Here is an 18,908-nt window from a genome sequence, read left to right as displayed (position 1 = left end):
GTGTGTGTGTGTGTGTGTGTGTGTGTGTGTGTGTCTGTGTCTGTGTGTGTGTGTGTGTGTGTGTGTGTGTGTGTTTGTACGGCACCTAAAATGGTTTCATTCACCATTAATAAAAAAAAACTTGTTATCTGCAGTATTTATCTGTGAGAGCAAAACACACAGAGGTAGAACATGTAGTGGACCCCACAATCTGTGGCAGCCATTTTTTTGAGGTAGACCTAGGAAATGGAAATGAATGGAGAAGGAGGCTCACCTCTGTTAAAAAATGGCTTAATAATGTGGAAATGTCCATCAACACACTATACAAGGACAATAGTTGAAGTGTGTTGCGAAATATCTACATAATTAATGTAATTTGATTTTTCAATATATTTCATGGACTCATATGATTTAAGTGCATATTTATTCCGACATTTCAAATCTGGTCTTTGATTAATGTGTGACTTCATATTCACAGTTTTAGTCATTTTTTGACAGAGGTAGGCGTGTTCTCCATTGATTTGCATTGACTGAAGGTACCTACACTACCTACATAAGATGGGAGGGTGCATTTGCCGTTTCCCAGTGTTGTAGTGATTTGCCTTGTCCACTCTAGTGTTATGCTATACCTCTACGGTAAAACAGCAGTCATTTCCCTCTTGTGTCTATTCAAGGTGTTCAAATGAAAAGGGCAGCGCAGCCATGACTCATAAAGGAGGGGCATGCTGAAATAGGATAACAAGGTCCGCCCCCTGCCTCATGCACAACAACAAGCAATAGAGATGTGGTAAGTGAGACAGGTAAGCACGGGCAAAACTACAAACCTGAAAATGATGCTTCTGTGAAGGTAAGGTACTTTATCTGTGCATTTGGCTGGACTACGATTTTGTGATAGACAGAAATATGTTGATTAACATAAAAACAGTGACACAACAGCCCCTTCCTGGAAGAAAGAATGTAATTTTACAATGGCCACATGCTGAGTCAAAACAGAGACTCCTAGGCAAAGAAAATTCTAGAAATGTAAGAAACAAACATAGCCTATATACAATACAAGTCACTCATGCTCGGTGTATGAACTGATAACCAGACACTGTCTAAACGTGTCTCTATTTATCAGAAAATGGGGCTTTCCCGTCAGCTCTGCTTTCAGTAACATTATGCCGGTGACTTGCCGAACCGGTTTGGTGATGTGGGCGGTAACAGTCTGTACCTGCCCTTCAACTGAACACATTCTCGCAATCTGATATCATGCTGTCGTGCCTGTGGGCAGAAGATATAAATGGGTCCATGGTTTACACATGGTGCAATCACCTTTTTGTTGTAATTGAAAAATACTGTAAAATTGTAAACTGCTGTATGTCACAGAAGTGAGTACACCCCACACCCCTCGGCTTTACACATTTGTCGCTAGTGAGGCACTGACTTTTTAAAAATCAGATTTTCAAATATATGCACAAAAATATTTGCCAAATAGGCCTGCCGATAAGTTTCATGTCTCATAGCAGCTCTTAACATAAAGTATTTCAAATTGCATCTTTGGCCCAGGAAGAATGGAAGTAAAGTAAACTGGCATTTCAGTACCATACCTCCATACACAGAGCATGCTATACAGTGTACACACGGTGTATTACACATGTAGCCCCTCCCATTACCTTTCAGATAAATAAGCGGACCAAAGTGGGTTCCTGTTGAGCTAGAGCAAGTATGTGTACCTGTTAATGCAGTTATCTTAAGTGAGTGGAGTCTACACTGTAAACCCCAACATGTTCCACGAACTCTAAACTTTTGTGGAAACTTATTCCCGTTAAAGTTTTAGTTTTGTGACCAAATGTTTTACGTAAATACTACATACATGCATGCATATGCAGGACACAAAATCTTTAAGAAGATGATCAAAAACTTTGAAATGACTGAAAAGATTGAAAACATTAATTCCATAATTAGATTTTTAGTTTTTAGCAGCCCAAGTCAAGTATGTACTCCAAACTCTAAAATGCACAGAAACAATGGTTTACACAAAAGATTTGAGTTGAAAACTAAAACGTTTACGTAAGTCTTACATAAAATCAGACATGTTATGTGAAAACAAATGTTATGAGAAAAAATAAAATCTTGAATGTTTTAGTAGCTGCTACTCAAAGATCTAACATGCTCCATTGACATAAATATTTCGAGAATGGTGCAAAAATCAATGCAATTAGTACTTAGCAGAGAGTTACAATTTTAAAGTAAACAAGCACAGCATTGTTTAGCTATATTGGCTCTAAGTTTTTGATTTCAAAATTAAAAGTTTTATGTTTTCCCATTTTAGAACCAAAAAAAAATCTTGGTTGGTTTATTGATTGGTTGGTTTATACTAATGCACTAGGCTACCACCCCTCTGTTTAAACCAAATATAACATGAGCTTTAATTCCACAAACGTGAACAATGCTTTATATCAAGTTTTTTTTTAATTTTGTTCCATGTGGTTGACAAACAAAAACAGTAGACAATAACACAACAATCATACAATACACAACAATCTGTTCTAAAATTTAGACCCAGTCTATACAGTCAACAGTCAATATATTACAAAGAATCAACCTCAACACATTAGGCAATTTAGTCATTTATTTGTTGTCCATTTCTGAATCTTTCATTAGGAGTTGGTGGCTGAAGGAGATCCATATAGCCTAACTTACAATAACATTTCTCCCAAAATAGTGTCAGACTTCACAACACAGTCAGTTGTTTATCCTTTGGAGTGTTGAGTAGAGCTGATGGATCATAGAGTTCTGGTGGTCCCATATCGGCTGCCTGTGGAGCATAAATAGGCCTAATAAGTTTAAGGCTTTCATGAGGACTTGCTGGATTAGGCCCCTAGAGAATGATCATTGGGTTTGCTACACTGGTTTATACAGAAGTTCAATGTGCAATACAGGTATGTCATCATGAAAATGCAACGCATCACTTGCAAATACACGGCAGATGTATGATAAAAGAAAAAGATTTGTATGAAAGGCCTACATAGTGCTAGCCTAACTAGCAGTAGCTAACATTCTAAGCTAAGTTCAGTCCCTCCAGGATTTTGCGCTGGGATTTTGTGATTTTTGCGGTCAAAATGTCTGATTTTGTGGCGGCATTTTCTCATTTTTTGCAAAGATTTTGCGGGATTTTCTCATTTTTTGCAAAGATTTTGCACCCCTTTCTGGGTTTTTTTGGTAACTGAAAACCACAATCAGTCTAAGCAGGCTTAAGATGTGCACGTCTCCCGCCAGCTTCATAAGAACAATGTTTCACTGTCGGCTTCTGTGATAAGCGGTGGGAAATATAGCCTATGCGCGATGTCATCTCAATCGTGGAGTTCCGTGCATGCGATTTCATCTGGGTCAGTCAGAAATGGCAGTTTGCTTTAGCGCCGGGAAGAGTGTTTTTTCAAACGACAAAACTGGTTCATCATAGGCAGGTATGCATGGCTAAACTGACTTTACTGTTTGCCCAAGTGCTATCGTTTTCCTCTCGTAATACCACCGGGCGTCACTACAGTTAGGTGACCTCGCGCGCGTAAACCCATTAAAATATAGGCATAGACTTCAGTGTCTTTCAGAGCAATATGAACCGGCTTTGCTATTAAACAAAATATTTCCCTGATGTCTACTTTACTAAAATAAGCTGATATTTGGAGACCTCGCCTTGCCCTTTCCTTTCTGCAGAGTGCTTTTGGGAAGCGCGCGCCTCTCTCTACTCTCTCTAGTTCTCTCGCTCACACACACACAAGCGACGCTTGCACTCTTCGCAAGACCTATGTCACTTGACTGATCTTGTTGGATAGACCAGCAAAACTTGCAAGCCAGATAGCCAATAGTTTCGATTGTGCTGCTTGTAGAGTAGGCAAAACTGGTACAATTTAGGCTGCATTAAAGCATACACGTTAACTTTCACGTTGTGCGATGGATGGAGACAAGTTTGGAATGCACTGCTTGAAAAAGACGATCGACTATGTGCCTCAGGCATCTTAAATACTAAAAACTAATAGGCGGATGGCGGGCCGCGGGCGGATTCGGTTTTGGAAATTGGAGAAAAAACATTAGGGCGGGTGGATTAGAAATTCTGAGAAGCGGTTGCGGATGAAATAATACGTCAACCACGCACCTCTAGGCCTACTGCACACATTTAGTGTCACTGAAGTTTGAACAGTAGGTGGCAGCAATGCAACATGCTGGATGCCAGCTGCCTATAAAAAAAAAATTTTGCGGGAAATATGCGGCTTTACAGGAATTACGTGGCATCGTGAAATTATGCGGAATATCATTGAATTTGCATGAATCCACGCGATCGCTGAATCGCGAAAAACTGGAGGGACTGTAAGTTGCTAACATAGCATAGGCCTACACACAGTGTAGCATCAAGAGCACCTAAGGTCACACACAGCAACATAGTAAACTACTACACATACACACCAACACACTTTTATGGGTCTTTTCTTACCTTGAAGTGAGGTTGATAGACACATTTTTCCATGCCAAGTTGTCAGTTGTGGTTTGATGGTCACATGGTGTTGAGTAAATCTATCCCCCATTGACAGATTCACCATTTTTAGAGAAGTTTGTATTTTATGTTACATTTGAATAAAATAGGGTTTCTATGGTTCTGACATGAATGGGTTCTTCTTTACACAAAGCAGAAGCTGGTAAACAATAAAAAAAAAACAACTAAAACAACCAAAAAAGTGAGTGACCCAGCCTTAGGATTCGAACTCTCAACCTCAAGATAAGGACATGGCTACATGCAGAGGACTATCCCCTACACCACTCAACTGCAGGTTTTGTATTTGTAGAAAGTTAGCCCTGTTTGTTAGAAAGTATTGGACTTACTCATAATTAACAGTCAAATGTGTTTCACACATACTTTCCACTTCAAATCCGGCCAACTGACATCATACCAAAACAATAATGTTTGAATGTAACTTTTTTTTAACTGTTAGTCCATGACTGCCCAAGCACAACATGCTGACATCCATAGTCTCATATGTCAGATATAGTTCCAATTGACATGATTTAAAGAATTTGTAACTTTCACAGTTTCGCAAAAAATAAACAATAAATATCTACTTGAGTGTTTTTTTAATTGGTAATACAGGATTCAAACCTGCAATCCTCTGATATTGTGGCCATTCCCCTATCCAGACCACAGCAGCTCAAACATTGTCTTGCTTTACCTAAGCATTTTTCTTTTGTAATTTCGCTCGAAATTAAATGTGAAAAATATTGCTAATTAAAGCTGGAGTCATGGGTCTGGTGGCCATCTGAACATTTTCATACCATGTTCCAGGAAGTATGGAAGTAGGTAAGGTTATCTCCATGTTGGGGATTGAACTTGCAACCTTTGAGGTTGAAGACCAGCTGTTTAACCACTACTCCATGGTCGCCTCAGCTGTTGTCAAGACATCTAGCCACTCATATGCCAGATAGAGTTCCAATTTACAAACTCAAAGACATTGTGTTAGGATGTCAGTTGTACTTAAAAACACAATGCCAACCAGAGTTAATTTATTGGTACCTGAAAACCTGTTGAGAACACCTAAAATGTGTATGTCATCTGGACATTTTTGCAATATTGAGTACTACAGCGTAAACTTTCGTAGTTCATAGTACTGTTGGGGAATACAGTCTAAGAAGTAATATAAGAGATTTAATACCAAAAATGTTCAATAGTAAAACACATAAAACAATGTAATTGCCCCTCTTTCACTAGTTATAAAGAAACAAAATTCCCAAACCAGAAATGCACAAGTGGAGTAGCGCCCACTATAATCCCAGGTAAACTCACAAAATAAAAACAATAAAAGATAAGGTACTCACTAGTAAACTTAAAGTTATATTTCACGAGTCCCAGACTCTTACTATTAGAATTTTACTCTTTAACCGACCACCCCTCTAAATTGTGGCCTCACTCGCTTCAGTACCTAAAATGTACTCTGACCCAACAAAAAGGTTACTCTGTGACCCAACCTAAACAGTGACCCACACAAGAGGACAGATATATCTTCCCCTTGACCTTAGTCAAAAAGCCAAACACGTTACAAATTATACTCCCCCGGACTAACACCACGTTATGTCAAAGTGTTCAGAGTAAAGAAATGATATTCACACGTAGAAAATAGTACACTTTATCAGGAAAATGAGGGCACACCATACATATTTGTTGTAAGTGTATAAAAACATTTAATACAACATACAGTATGTATTAAGTTCATAATGTCTAACTGTTTAACTTAAACACTTAGGGTTTTCTTTTGCCTTAAGAGCAGGCGTCACCAACGTGGTGCCCGCGGGCGCCAGGTAGCCCTCCAGGAGCTTCTGATGTGCCCACCAAGGATGTTAGTAAACAGTGACGACTACAAGATTTTAGTCACAGTTAATGTTTTTCTTAATTTAAATATGAGATTATTTATTTATAACCTATAAGCAAATTATCATTCAATCATAGTGTGATTTGGGAATGATGTCAAGACATCAGTGGAGGATTTTGAACAAACATGTAGCCCTTGGGTAGCTCTCAGTAGCCCTCGAGTAGCCCTCAGAAGCCCACAGACCCAGAAAGGTTGGGGACCCCTGCCTTAAGACATGTAAAAGTTTTTATCTTTTACCTGACTTGTTTCGACGGTGTTACTTCCGACTTCATCAGAGGGTCACTGTGATGTTGATGAGTGACATGCTTTAAAAACAGCTGATGTTGTTGTGTATGTGTATATCCCAAGGACAAAATAGACCAACATAACAATGCAATGTCATATATGAGATTCCGTGCTGGTCATGCAACAAAACATATATTGGGGAGACAGGAAGCACATTCAACATAAGAAAAAATAGCATTAAAAAAGAGTGTGAAAGGGAAACAGAACAAAGACATACAAGAGCAATAAAGGAGAGAGCCACACAGAAGAACCTCAAATCAGCAATAACTGACCACTGTAGGAGGGAAAATCACATCATGGACTGGGACAAGGCAAAAGTCATACAGCAAGAGAACAACAGATACCACCGCTGGATTAAGGAGTCTATGGAGATCAGAAAGCGTAGCCCAAGTACCATGAACAGGGATGAGGGGGCTTACATGCTCTCACACACCTGGACCACCATCCTAAGAGGGCAACTAACAGTAGGAGGTGTGACCAACCTGTCATTATTGGCAGGGAGGTCACACCTCCACAACAACATCAGCTGTTTTTAAAGCACGTCACTCATCAACATCACAGTGACCCTCTGATGAAGACGGAAGTAACACCGTCGAAACATGTCAGGTAAAAGATAAACTTTTACATGTCTTAAGGCAAAAGAAAACCCTAAATGGCGCATGCGCTTAAGCTTGTAAACGAGGGATTGCCCAATCCGCGGTGAGGCAGGCTCGTGGCGCTGCGTATTCGGACTAATTTGATAGGAAATGGGCAAGTTGGGCGATTTTGGTCACAAAAATGGTTGAAAATGATTGAATCTGTTTAAATACTACACAAATGGCAGTTACTGTATAGTACAGATACTGGAAAACAATTTAATTGTTATTATTGTTACTAGAGATGTACAGGATCCAAGATCCGTTTCCGGATCCGGCAGGATAATAGGGTTTTTCACAGGATCCGGATCCGGTTCCAGGATCCAGGATCCGGTAGCCGAGGCTTTTCAGTCAAAATAGTTTGAGCCAACGTGATAAAAAGGGCCCACATGTGTGAGTAGGCTATGTGTTTCAACCCTTTCGTAGGATCCGGTATCCGGTTCCGGATCCGGCAGGATCTTAAGCAGTGGATCCGGTATCCGGCAGGATCCTAAAAATCAGGATCCGGTGCATCTCTAATTGTTACCATTATTCACATTTACTGCATCTCATCATTCTCATGATTTCTGGATGGGGGCTGTTGAGGCACTGCCTCACCTGCCTCATAAGAGGGCCTCACGTCCCTGGTACATTGGCTACTGGCATTGTGTCAGAGTGGAATGTATTTAAAGGTGCACTGTGTAGGATAGAGGCAGCTCATTGCAACGGTGCTGCCTATTAACATGCATCTTTTCAACATTTACTAAATCATTATAATTTACTAAATTATACATTTATATTTACTATATACTTATATTTATTATACCTTATACAGTATTTACTACTAGGGCCAACTTAGAGTACATTTTGCAGCTAAAAATATCTTTGTCTGTGCAATTTTCCCTGTCATGAATATTTGTAATTTGAAGGTGGTGGTAAGTATTTTTGAAAAAGGCTACATTTGTGAATGGGCAGCATGTATTCTGGAAAGACAAATATTCACAGTGCACCTTTTAATGTTGTACCATGAAGAGATACTTACACAACTAGAATTGAGAGGGGGTGTACTCACTTGTGTGACATTTGCTGTATAAGGTATGATATTGGAAGAAAAAAAAAACTTAAAATGAATCCCCCACTCCCCTCCATACAGCCCATACGGGTATATGTGTAGGGTTATGCAGTAGGCCTATCATGCATATTTTGGTAAACAAAAAAGCTTTAAAAACAGTATGTATGTATGCTCTATGGATCCATATCATTTGAAAGGCCTAATAGTGCACATCTTGAACAGGCTACCCAACATCTTTACATAGCAAGAGGACATGGCCGACACCAGATCACACAAACCAACTGGTGAGTCCATTATCAACATACAAACCCCAACTCCGATGAAGTTGGGACGTTTGGTAAACAGTGAATAAAATCAAAATGCTATCATTTTCAAAACATTCAATCTATTCATTAGATGGAGAATAGTGAAAAGACAACATATTAAGTGTTAAAACTGAGAAAAAATATTGTTTTGGGGGACATACAGTGAGGAGAATAAGTATTTGATCCCTTGCTGATTTTGTTGGTTTGCCCACTAATAAGGACATGATCATTCTATAATATTAATGATAAAATGTATTCTAATATAGAGAGACAGAATATCAAAAAGAAAATCCAGAAAATGACTTTGAAGAATATATTTTAATTGATTTGTATTCCATTGAGGAAAATAAGTATTTGATCCCTCTAGTCAAAGAAGACAAAATTACTTGGTGGAAAAGCCCTTGTTTTCTCATACAGAGGTCAGATGTTTCTTTCAGTTAATGACAATGTTTGTGGATATATTAGAAAGGATTTTTGTCCGCTTTTCTTTGCAGATCATCTCTAAATCACCTAAGTTGTATGACTGTAGCTTGCCAAATGGGATCTTCTGTTCCCTTCACAGGATTAGTATAGGGTTAATGTTTGGAAACTGTCTAGGCCACTTCATGACCTTAATATGCTTCTGCTTGAGCTACTCCTTCGTTGTCTGGGCTGTATGTCATGGACTATTATCATATTGGGAGGCCAATCCATGACCCACCTTCAGTCTAGTGGTGGTGGGAAAGAGGTTGGCATGCAGCATTGTACGTTTACATGTCTCCTTCCATCCATTTCTTAACGATGTGAAGTTGTCCTGTGTCTTGGCCAGACAAACAACCTCAAAACATAATGTTACCACTTTCATTTATGATGTTGGAGAAGGTGTTGTTCTTGGGATCATGGGCAGCATTTCTCTTCCTCCAAACACATCGAGTTGTGTTAATGCCAAACAGTTTGATTTTGGTGTCATCTGATTCCAGCACCTCCCAATCATATCCTAATCCAGTTTGATGTTCATTGGCAAACCTCAGGTGAGCCTGAACAGGTTCCTTCTGAAGCCGGGGTACCATACATGCACTGCAAGATTTTAATCCGCTGTGGTATCAAGTGTTTCCAATAGTTTTCTTAGTGATTGAGGTCCCAGCTGCCTTGAGATCATTTCCTAGCTCCTCCCATACAGTTTTAAGGTGCTTTATGTCCTTTATTCTGGTTATTAAATTCCCACAAGGTCAAATCTTGTATGGAACCAGAGACAGGCCTCAGATTGATGATTGATGATCATTTTGTATGTCCTAAAATTGGGAAGAAATGCACCAACAGTTTGCTCTTTAATATCCAGGAGCCCATTTCAGCCTTGTTGAGTTCTAAAATCTTGTCCCTGACATCCTTTGACAGCTTTTTGGTCAGTCCCATGTTGGCGAGTTTAGTTTGATTGATTGACTGATTCTATGGACTGATTCTGCAGATTCAATGTGTCTTTTGTGCAGGTTACTATTAACAGGTGTGTTCAATTCAGATAACAAGTTGATTGGAAGTGCCATTTGATCTGCGGAATCAGAACTCTTAATGGTTGGCAGGGGATCAAATACTTATTTCCCTCAATTAAATATAAATAAATTATTATATATTCTTTAGAGTTAATTTCTGGATTTTCTTTTTGATATTCTGTCTCTCCATATTAGAATACATATTATCATTAACATTAAAGACTGATCATGTCTTTATTAGTGGGCAAACCAACAAAATCAGCAAGGGATCAAATACTTATTCTCCTCACTGTATGTACTCATTTCTAATTTGATAAATCCAACACGTCTCAAAAGAGTTGGGACGGGGACAATAAATGGCAGCAAATGTCGAGGAAGACTAAAAACAAAACAAAAGACAACACTTAACAGTTAAATACATTAACCGATGAGATGATTTTATATAAAAAAACAGTGTTAATTCCTATCTTGGACATGATTTCACCAGTTTAAATGGTGGGTGTATTCCTTGTCATGTTTTGCAATGTTTTCCTTTCTGTAGTGCTTACAGTGTGACAGGTCTTGACCAAAAACCCACCATTTTATCACCTGCTGGTCCTTATGATGGAGCCAAACTGTTAAAACATAGTAGAGAATGCAATTTGACCTTACTATGTGGCAGTAATCGAAGATCTCCCTTCAAAATATAATGCATGAGTGGCTTTTCATGCTGTTTAAAACCCATTTATACCATTCAGCACTGTATTTAACTCTACAGATGAGTGAGAACATCTTAACCAATGCACTACTGCACCCGCATGCCATCATGGAGGCTGACTTTTGAAGCTAGCACTAACACAAGTTGGATGGTCCATTTTTACTGTAGCACAGGATGCAATGCTCTATTATTGTCAAAAAGAATTGACTTCTACAACTTCTGCTGACTTCTGTAAGCAAAGGACACGGTAACACTTTATTTTAGGGACACATCTATTAGCACTAATACATAAAATATTAATGCATGTGTAAGTAACTTGTAAGGCATGTACTAAGCAAAATAAGACAGTTGTTAAGCATGTATTCACAAATGTCTTGTTCATGCACAATAAGGGATTTATTACCAATATAACCTCAGTAAGGACCTAGTAGACCTAGATTTCTATTTATGTGTAAGCAGTAAGGGCCAGAATACAATGTGTATAAGCTCCTGGTACACTGTGTGAACAAACCCTGAACAGTGTGAAAACAGATGTGGAATAAGGGTCCCTATTCTAAAGTGATGCATTGCTCAGCCCAGATGGCTTAGGGCCCCCGCACTACCTAGGGCCCCCACTCTACGCCCACCCCCCCGGGAAACAAAGTGTAAGAACATTTCAGATTCCACATCAGTCTCAGTAGGTATGAAGATCTCACTTATTCTACTCATTATGTGAATGAGTAATTGGAAGCATTATATAGCAAGGATTGGACGTAAAGTTATCAATGACGGTGGGTGGTGAGATGTCATTTTTTCATACACCAATTAGTTTTAATTGTAAAAACCCTACAATAAATGCAGAATATAACGATGAGTAATAGTTTGGAAGCGAAACTAAGCTATTCCTCTCTGATAAATAAGTTAATGTTTGAGAAACTTAGCTACAAGAAGTGCAGTGCATGATGGGTACGCCCTTAGTCAGAAATGCAATGCACGGCCAATGCAGCAATGATAATATTTCTGTTGTTACGTACATGGCAAATTGTTTGGATAGCAACTAAATTTCACAAGTGAGGGGAGGAGCTAAGGACGTAGGCTCAGAGCTGGGTAGGTTGTCTGTTGGCCTAGATTGCGTACCCATCATGCACTGCACTTCTTGAAGCTAATGTTCTCAAACATTCACTTAATTATCACAAAAGAGTAGTTTAGTTTTGCTTCAAAACTATTATTCTAATCTCCTGCATTTATTTTGGGTTTTTTTTACAATTAAAACTCAGTGGTACATGAAAAAAAATTACATCTCACCAACCCACCGCCATTGACAAGTGTACGTTCAAGCCTTGCTATATATAGGCTCTTGTTACCTCCCTCTCATTGATATGAACAAGAGAAAACTAGATGACTCAGCTGGGTAAGTGTTAATTATTTGATATACCCTTACACTTTGTAGACCGGAGGGGCTAGATAGTGCAGGCCTGGGTGGTGTGGGGGCCCTAGGACTTTGGTAGTGCAGAGGCCCTGAGCCATCTGGGCTGACCCGTATCAGGTCTTTTCGTCGAATGAATTGGTGAGAGGGGACCATTCGAACAAAACGTTGGACCATTAGTATAAGGCTGGGGATCTTTAGTCGAGGATGGTCCGTCTACCGCAAAAGCCAACGAAAGGTCCTTAAAATTGAACTAAAGATCCTTAGGTTTCAACTAAAGGTCCCTTCAGTCTGCCTATATTAGAAATGTAAATCAGATTTTTTAATGCTCATTTTAACGGGTTTTCTTAGAATCAGCTTTTTTCATGCTCATTTTAACGGTTTTGTCTATTTAAATATGTTCATTTGAACGGTTTTGTCTAGCCTATTTTAAATAGCCTATTTGTTTTTTGTTGATTTAAACATGTAAATCTATAAATAAAATGTACTTAGGCTACTCGTTTTTACTGGTAGGCTATGTTGTTGTTGTTTTTACGATTAAGTCCATGGCTACAGTAAAGAGAGAGAGAGAGAAGTTAAATCGTTAACACTGCATAGGAGCGCTCTCTCTCTCTCTCTCTCTCTCTCTCTCTCTCTCTGCCCGGCGAGGCAATGTTCTTGGGCGGTAACTTTTTAGATGCGAAGCACCAGCAACAAGAGAATGCTGTCTGCCTTACACACAACAAAGTTCGCGCATGAGCCAGAGCACTATGCATATAACAGTGTTGAAAACATTACAGAACCCATGCACCTGTGTTAAGTCCATGGCTACAGTAAAGAGAGAGAGAGAGAAGTTAAATCGTTACATTAACACTGGACCGCTCTCTCTCTCTCTCTCTCTCTCTCTCTCTCTCTCTCTCTCTCTCTCTCTCTCTCTCCCTGCCCGGCGAGGCAATGTTCTTGGGCTATAGTTTTATTAATTGAATAAGCTGCCTATTTTGTTGAATATCCTGTCTTTTATTGTTGGAAATCGTCCATCGATCCAGTCAGGCTGCCTATTTTATATCCTATTATTCCCGTGTGTCCTAGGCCTATTTCTTTTGTTCGAAGTCTAAATATATAACTAATATATAACTGATTTACCCGCGATTCATATAGGCCTAGGCCTAATAACGGCACAAACTGAATGACAATAAATAGTTCGCGCATGAGGCAGAAAAAATAACAGTGTCGGAAAACATTATAGAACCCCTGCACCCGTGTTAAGTCCATGGCTACAGTAAAACAAAAACAAAAACACTAAGAGCGAGAGAGAGAAGTGAAATCGCTATATTAACACTGCATAGGAGGGCGTTCTCTCTCTCTCTCTATGTATCTAGTAGGCCTATCTAGTAATCTAGTATGTAAATCAAATGTTTTTTTTTTTTTGCTGTTTTCAGATGTGCTTCATAAATAAAATGTACTTAGGCCTACTCATTTTAACTGGTATGTTGTCGGTTTTTTACGTTTATGCCGTTACATTTTTTGACAATTATCTAGGTTACTTTCTACTCCTTACATTTCTGGAACAATATTTGAGAAGCTTTTTTTCACTTTTACGCCGTTACTTTACTCCGTTACATTTTTGACAAATATCTGTAGGCCTATGTTATTTTCTACTCCTTACATTTCTGGAACAGTATTTGAGTAGGCCCTAGCCCCAGCTGCGGGCAGAGAGGCGGGAATCGCTTTGAATCAGGGCAGCGTGCGTCTACTGAGCACATTTGGTTGTCATGCAGCGAGTTTTCTGACTTTCCGGTAACTTTTTAGATGAACGCTTCTAGCTACCGTCTTCTGTAGGTCTGGAATATACCTACGTGTGGAGTAGGCCTAGAGGTGCGCGGTGGATGTATTATTTCATCCGCAACCGCTTCTTAGAATTTCTAATCCACCTGCTATCCACCCGCCCTAATGTTTTTTCTCCAATTTCCAAAACCGAATCCACCCGCCATCCGCCTATTAGTTTTTAGTATTTAAGATGCCTGGGCACATAGTCGATCGTCTTTTTCAAGCAGTGCAGGTCATTTACATCTTGCCAGCCTATGTTTTAAAAAAATCTCTAACTTACAGCGATTCCCAAGTTGTCTCCACCCATCGCACAAACGTGCGGATGCTTTAATGCAGCCTACATTTTAGCAGTTTAAATACCTCCAGTCCAAGCAGCACAATCGAAACTATTGGCTATCTAGCTTACAATTTTGGCTGGTATCCAATAAGACGAGTCAAGTGACAGTAGAGTCTTGCAAAGAGTGCAGAGAATTATGTCGCGCGTGTGTGTGTGAGCGAGAGAGGGAGAGAGAGGGAGCGATTCCAAACTTGTCTCCATCCATCGCACAACGTGAAAGCTAACGTGTATGCTTTAATGCAGCCTACATTGTACCAGTTTTGCCTCCTCTCCAAGCACCTTTTTAAGTGGTGGCAACCATGCATGTTTTCAACAGGGCCACGCAGAGTGGACAGTGGAATGCTGCTTGAAATAAGTCGATAATGAATAAAATATTATGCGCAACGTCTACAAGAAAAGTAATGGCTATTATTACCGTTGCGCGTAAAGATGAGGAAGGGATGGATAGATGGATGGATGCTGTCCTATGGAAGGGGCCGTCAAACAGTCTACACGACATCTTCATTAAAGTCGTTAAATAAGTATCCATAGCCTACTGTGTTTGACGGCCCCATCGTCTTGCAAATATTTACGCGCAACGGTCATAATGGCGTCTCGCACTACACATGCTCGGATGATGCCAGAGGCGAATAGCAAACAGCCAAATTAAGGCATATTCGACATAGACTACCACGACAAGTTACCGTTTGGGTCGCAGTTGGATGTTTATTCAGTAGAATTATGTGCGTAATATCAGCTCCATCCACCAAATGCAGCACAATCCCCGTTACTTTCACGTGAGGTTCAAATGGACATTACTCGACAAAATGCAAGTCTGGGTACCAACAACTGAAGTAGGCTACAACATAGAATATGTACCACATATAGGGGTATTTTCATTTTCAGTCCTTTATGTGCGTTATGCCCAGCTTTTATTGAATACAGCGCAGGTTTTGAAGTTCACCAAACGAGCATCAACTTTGTGCAAGTCATTAAAACTCTTTTTTTACCAGCACTGACGTGTACACTGTTTCATTTATTAACTAATTGCACTTTCTGCCTTCTCGTTTCACATGTGATAAATCCACTTAGTATGCTTTATCCAATTAGCCATGGATGCAGGATCATTCACTGGACTGGACACTATTGTAAGAGGTGAAATTTAGACCACGATTCAGGAACGACAGACAACGGGAGTAAAGGTTATGGTAGTTTTATTTTTACAATTTCATAAAATACAATTAGGAGGGAAAACCACCACAATATCCATGCAACCAGCAGCGTCTGTAAACTGCTATCATCTTTGAATGAATAAATAATCACAATCTGGAGACACTCGGACGATAGTAGCCTACAAAAGTTAAGTTAAGTTAAGTTACACACTCAGCCACTGCTGCCGGACGTTGGCTCGTCAATTACTTAATCAACTATAACACGCGCAATAGCCTACCCAAATGCAACTTACACACAGTTCCCAAAGCTACCGGCCGCGCGCAATGGATACCTACAGCAGCCCTGCCCCACCCCAGCGTGTAGCGCACAAGTCTACACTATTGTCCGAATGTTGTTATTTCAAGACAGCAAACTGTCACTGTCCGCCGGCCGCTGTCGTGACATATTTTATTAACACTAGTATGTGAGTAACAAGTGAGGAGTTCCTTGATAGTTTCCTTAAGGGTGAAGTAGCCTGGAATACTGTCGCAGATCAGATAGTTCATTTCTAAATGATCCTGTTATGAACCCGAGTTTAGTAGATATCGCGCAGTGAACGAGGCAGCCTGCAAACAGTTTGAAGCGCAATGTGGCTGTAACAAGTTAGAAAGTAGCCAAACTCTGTTGCTTGTTAACCTTTTAAAATTATGCGCGTAATGGTGGGGTGGCGTCCGCGCCAATGTAATATCTGATTCTGAATGACAACAAATAGTTCGCGCATGAGCCAGAAAACAATATAGGTCCTAACAGTGTTGAAAACATTACAGAACCCCTGTGTTAAGCCCATGGCTACAGTAGAGAGAGAGAGAGAGAGAGAGAGAGAGAGAGAGAGAGAGAGAGAGAGAGAGAGAGAGAGAGAGAGAGAGAGAGACGTTAAATCGCTCTGCCGCGTCTTTGCATGAACAAATGAAATGGTAATTGAATAATAGTTTGCCAGTATTGCAGGGTGTATTAAACCCAGTGTACGTTGGGGTGCAAGGGAGAGCAAGGAAGAGAGCAGCATCTGTGATTAACCGCTTCGAAATGTGTGCGTAAAACCTGCTGTTAACCAGTGGGTTTTGTGAAGCTTGAAGTGTACCACATTTAAAAAAAGCTTTCGCAGATGAGGTTCTGGAATATTTTGTAGTGCATGGGACATTGACAAGGAAAGGTAGCTATGATATCCTCGTGAATAGGTCTTCGACTTTTCAAAATGCCTCCTCTCAACATTCAACATGTAAATGGGTTATTCTGTAGTCCAACGCTATCCTGGCAGGAGAATCATTCGTTACAAATACTGCATACACACTCAGCAATTGTGTCTGTTGGTTTTTGTCCTCCAGGTCTTCATAAAATCATCTACCACCGCTGTGATAATTTGACTACACACCGCTGAACAGTTAACAGTTTTTTAGGCTACTGTATTGACAATTGCAGTCATGCCGCTTGTCTTGAACTGTCTCTTCCCGTTCCATATCGTGACAGCCAGATGAGAAGCGCAAAGGTGGGGGCTATCCGCGATCGCGGAGGAAAGGTGTCAATATCCATAGCCTAACCCTTGAACTGTGGAGCAATTACATATTGTTTAGGTTCTTGAATACTTGGAATTAGCATGGAATTAATTTTCCATTAATAAGGAAACGTGTAAGATTTATCCTCAATCCTCCCCGATAATGTTTTTGTCATATGCCTAATGTTAATGCCCTCCCCAACACATATCCCCAGTACAATATTGCGACACACGCTTGGCACAATGATAGGCCTACTAAATGAGTTCAATGTTCTTGCAACACTTTTCCCAAGAAAAGTCAGTTTTCATTTCGAGATTCCAGAGCAAATCAGCTGGTACTGCGCTGCTCGCTTGCTGGTCAATAAACGTTGAACTGAACCGTGTTGTGTGCGTGTGTGGCTATGTGTGTACCATCGTATGTCCATGATCGTCCGTGCTCTTATCATGCAAATGACATGTCATGCAGGCAAGGGCGTCCGTTTGATTTCAAAAGTGCTGGCCCGGACAATTACCATAAACCCGAGTAAGGTTTGAAAAGTGCTGGGTACAAGATAAGGCTACTTCCGATTTGAGGTTTCATGATAAATAGCCTAATACGCATTGGCGTATTGACGCATAATGTGGCCATGTTAAAAATTAAAAGCCATCTGCGCTGTCTTGTTTATTTCTGATATCCTGCGCTGAAGTCATCTTTATCATAGGCTACATATTATGAATGCAACGGTAACTGAGTGGTTAACCCATCATAACTACATGTAGCCTTGCATAATGGTGCACGTCAATTTGTTGTCATAACTTCGCTCTGTCCCTTTTGATTTCCTCAAGCAATTCATCCCTTTTGTCATTGTCCCTGTTTTACTGTTAGTCTTATGGACCTAGGGCGTATCGATCACCATTATTTGCCTGAAACCTGCAAACTAAACACTGCATGCGCGCAGCCACACAGAGCATTCTCTGTGTCAAAGGAACCCTTTCTCCGCGCCTGTGCGGCATTCTCCTTATCGCTCCTAGAATGGCAATACATGTTGGCAGACTTTATTTTGCATAATTCACGATTATCTGGATATATTTGGCTAGGTTACTCAGCAAAGAACATCATTAACGTTAGTGAGGTAACTTTTGGTGTGCGGCTACAAACACCAACGGTGAATCACGACGCAGGCCCTACTTCCCCAACCATAGCCTACTGAAAAGGTCCATAGCCATTGTGTTCAACGCCCTTTGATAGGCTCTGCCTGTATCAGGGTCGATAGGCTAATGATGGTGGTCAGGGCGCACATCAGTGTTTGGGTTGTCTATGCTTTTTTCTGGAATACTGTGCCGATTAGATAGAAATGATCATGTTATGAACCCGAGTTTAGTAGATATCGCGCGGTGAACGAGGCAGCCTGCAAACAGTTTGAAGCGCAATGTGGCTGTAACAAGTTAGAAAGTAGCCAAACCATGTTGCTTGTTAACCTGTTTAAATTATGAGCGTTCCACGAACTATCTTTCTTTGCGCACGCTATAAACTATGGTTAACTATGTATGCTTTATAATGTTGGTAAGGGCGGGATAAGCGGGATAATGTATTGTCCACACGTGACTACGGAAAATACATTTCCCTTCAGAGATAACAGCACTCCGCCTTCGGCGTCGGGGGTGTTATTCGCCCCGTAGGGAAACATTTTCTTATTCATGTGTGGACAATACATTATCCCTTAGGCCTACCTTTAAATTGATGTCGTACATTTTAAAACATTTCGTTGATATTGTAGTGGTGCAAACGACTGTAGTTATGAGATGGGCGCCAGCCAGGCAGCAAGACTGCCTACCTTTCCAAAAATGAATAAAAATCAGTGACCAACACACTAGAAATAATTCATAT

The 18,908-nt window shown here is 40.2% G+C and overlaps 1 protein-coding gene across 1 annotated transcript in view; it reads left to right on the top strand.

Moving 5' to 3' along the window:
- Positions 1–768: 768 nt before the first annotated feature.
- LOC134458191 (GTPase IMAP family member 8-like) overlaps positions 769–18,908 on the top strand; it is a 34,597-nt gene continuing 16,457 nt past the window's right edge. Inside the window, exons 1-2 of the mRNA XM_063210358.1 lie at positions 769–826; positions 8,568–8,629. Of these exons, the coding sequence (XP_063066428.1) occupies positions 8,599–8,629 (31 nt within the window). The 5' untranslated portion in view covers positions 769–826; positions 8,568–8,598. The remainder of the gene's footprint in view (positions 827–8,567; positions 8,630–18,908) is intronic.

Source organism: Engraulis encrasicolus, chromosome 1 (assembly GCF_034702125.1).
Source record: "Engraulis encrasicolus isolate BLACKSEA-1 chromosome 1, IST_EnEncr_1.0, whole genome shotgun sequence".
NCBI classification, from domain to species: domain Eukaryota; kingdom Metazoa; phylum Chordata; class Actinopteri; order Clupeiformes; family Engraulidae; genus Engraulis; species Engraulis encrasicolus.
The sequence above is the reverse complement of the archived record's forward strand: the minus strand, read 5'-3'. Positions and strand labels throughout refer to the sequence as shown.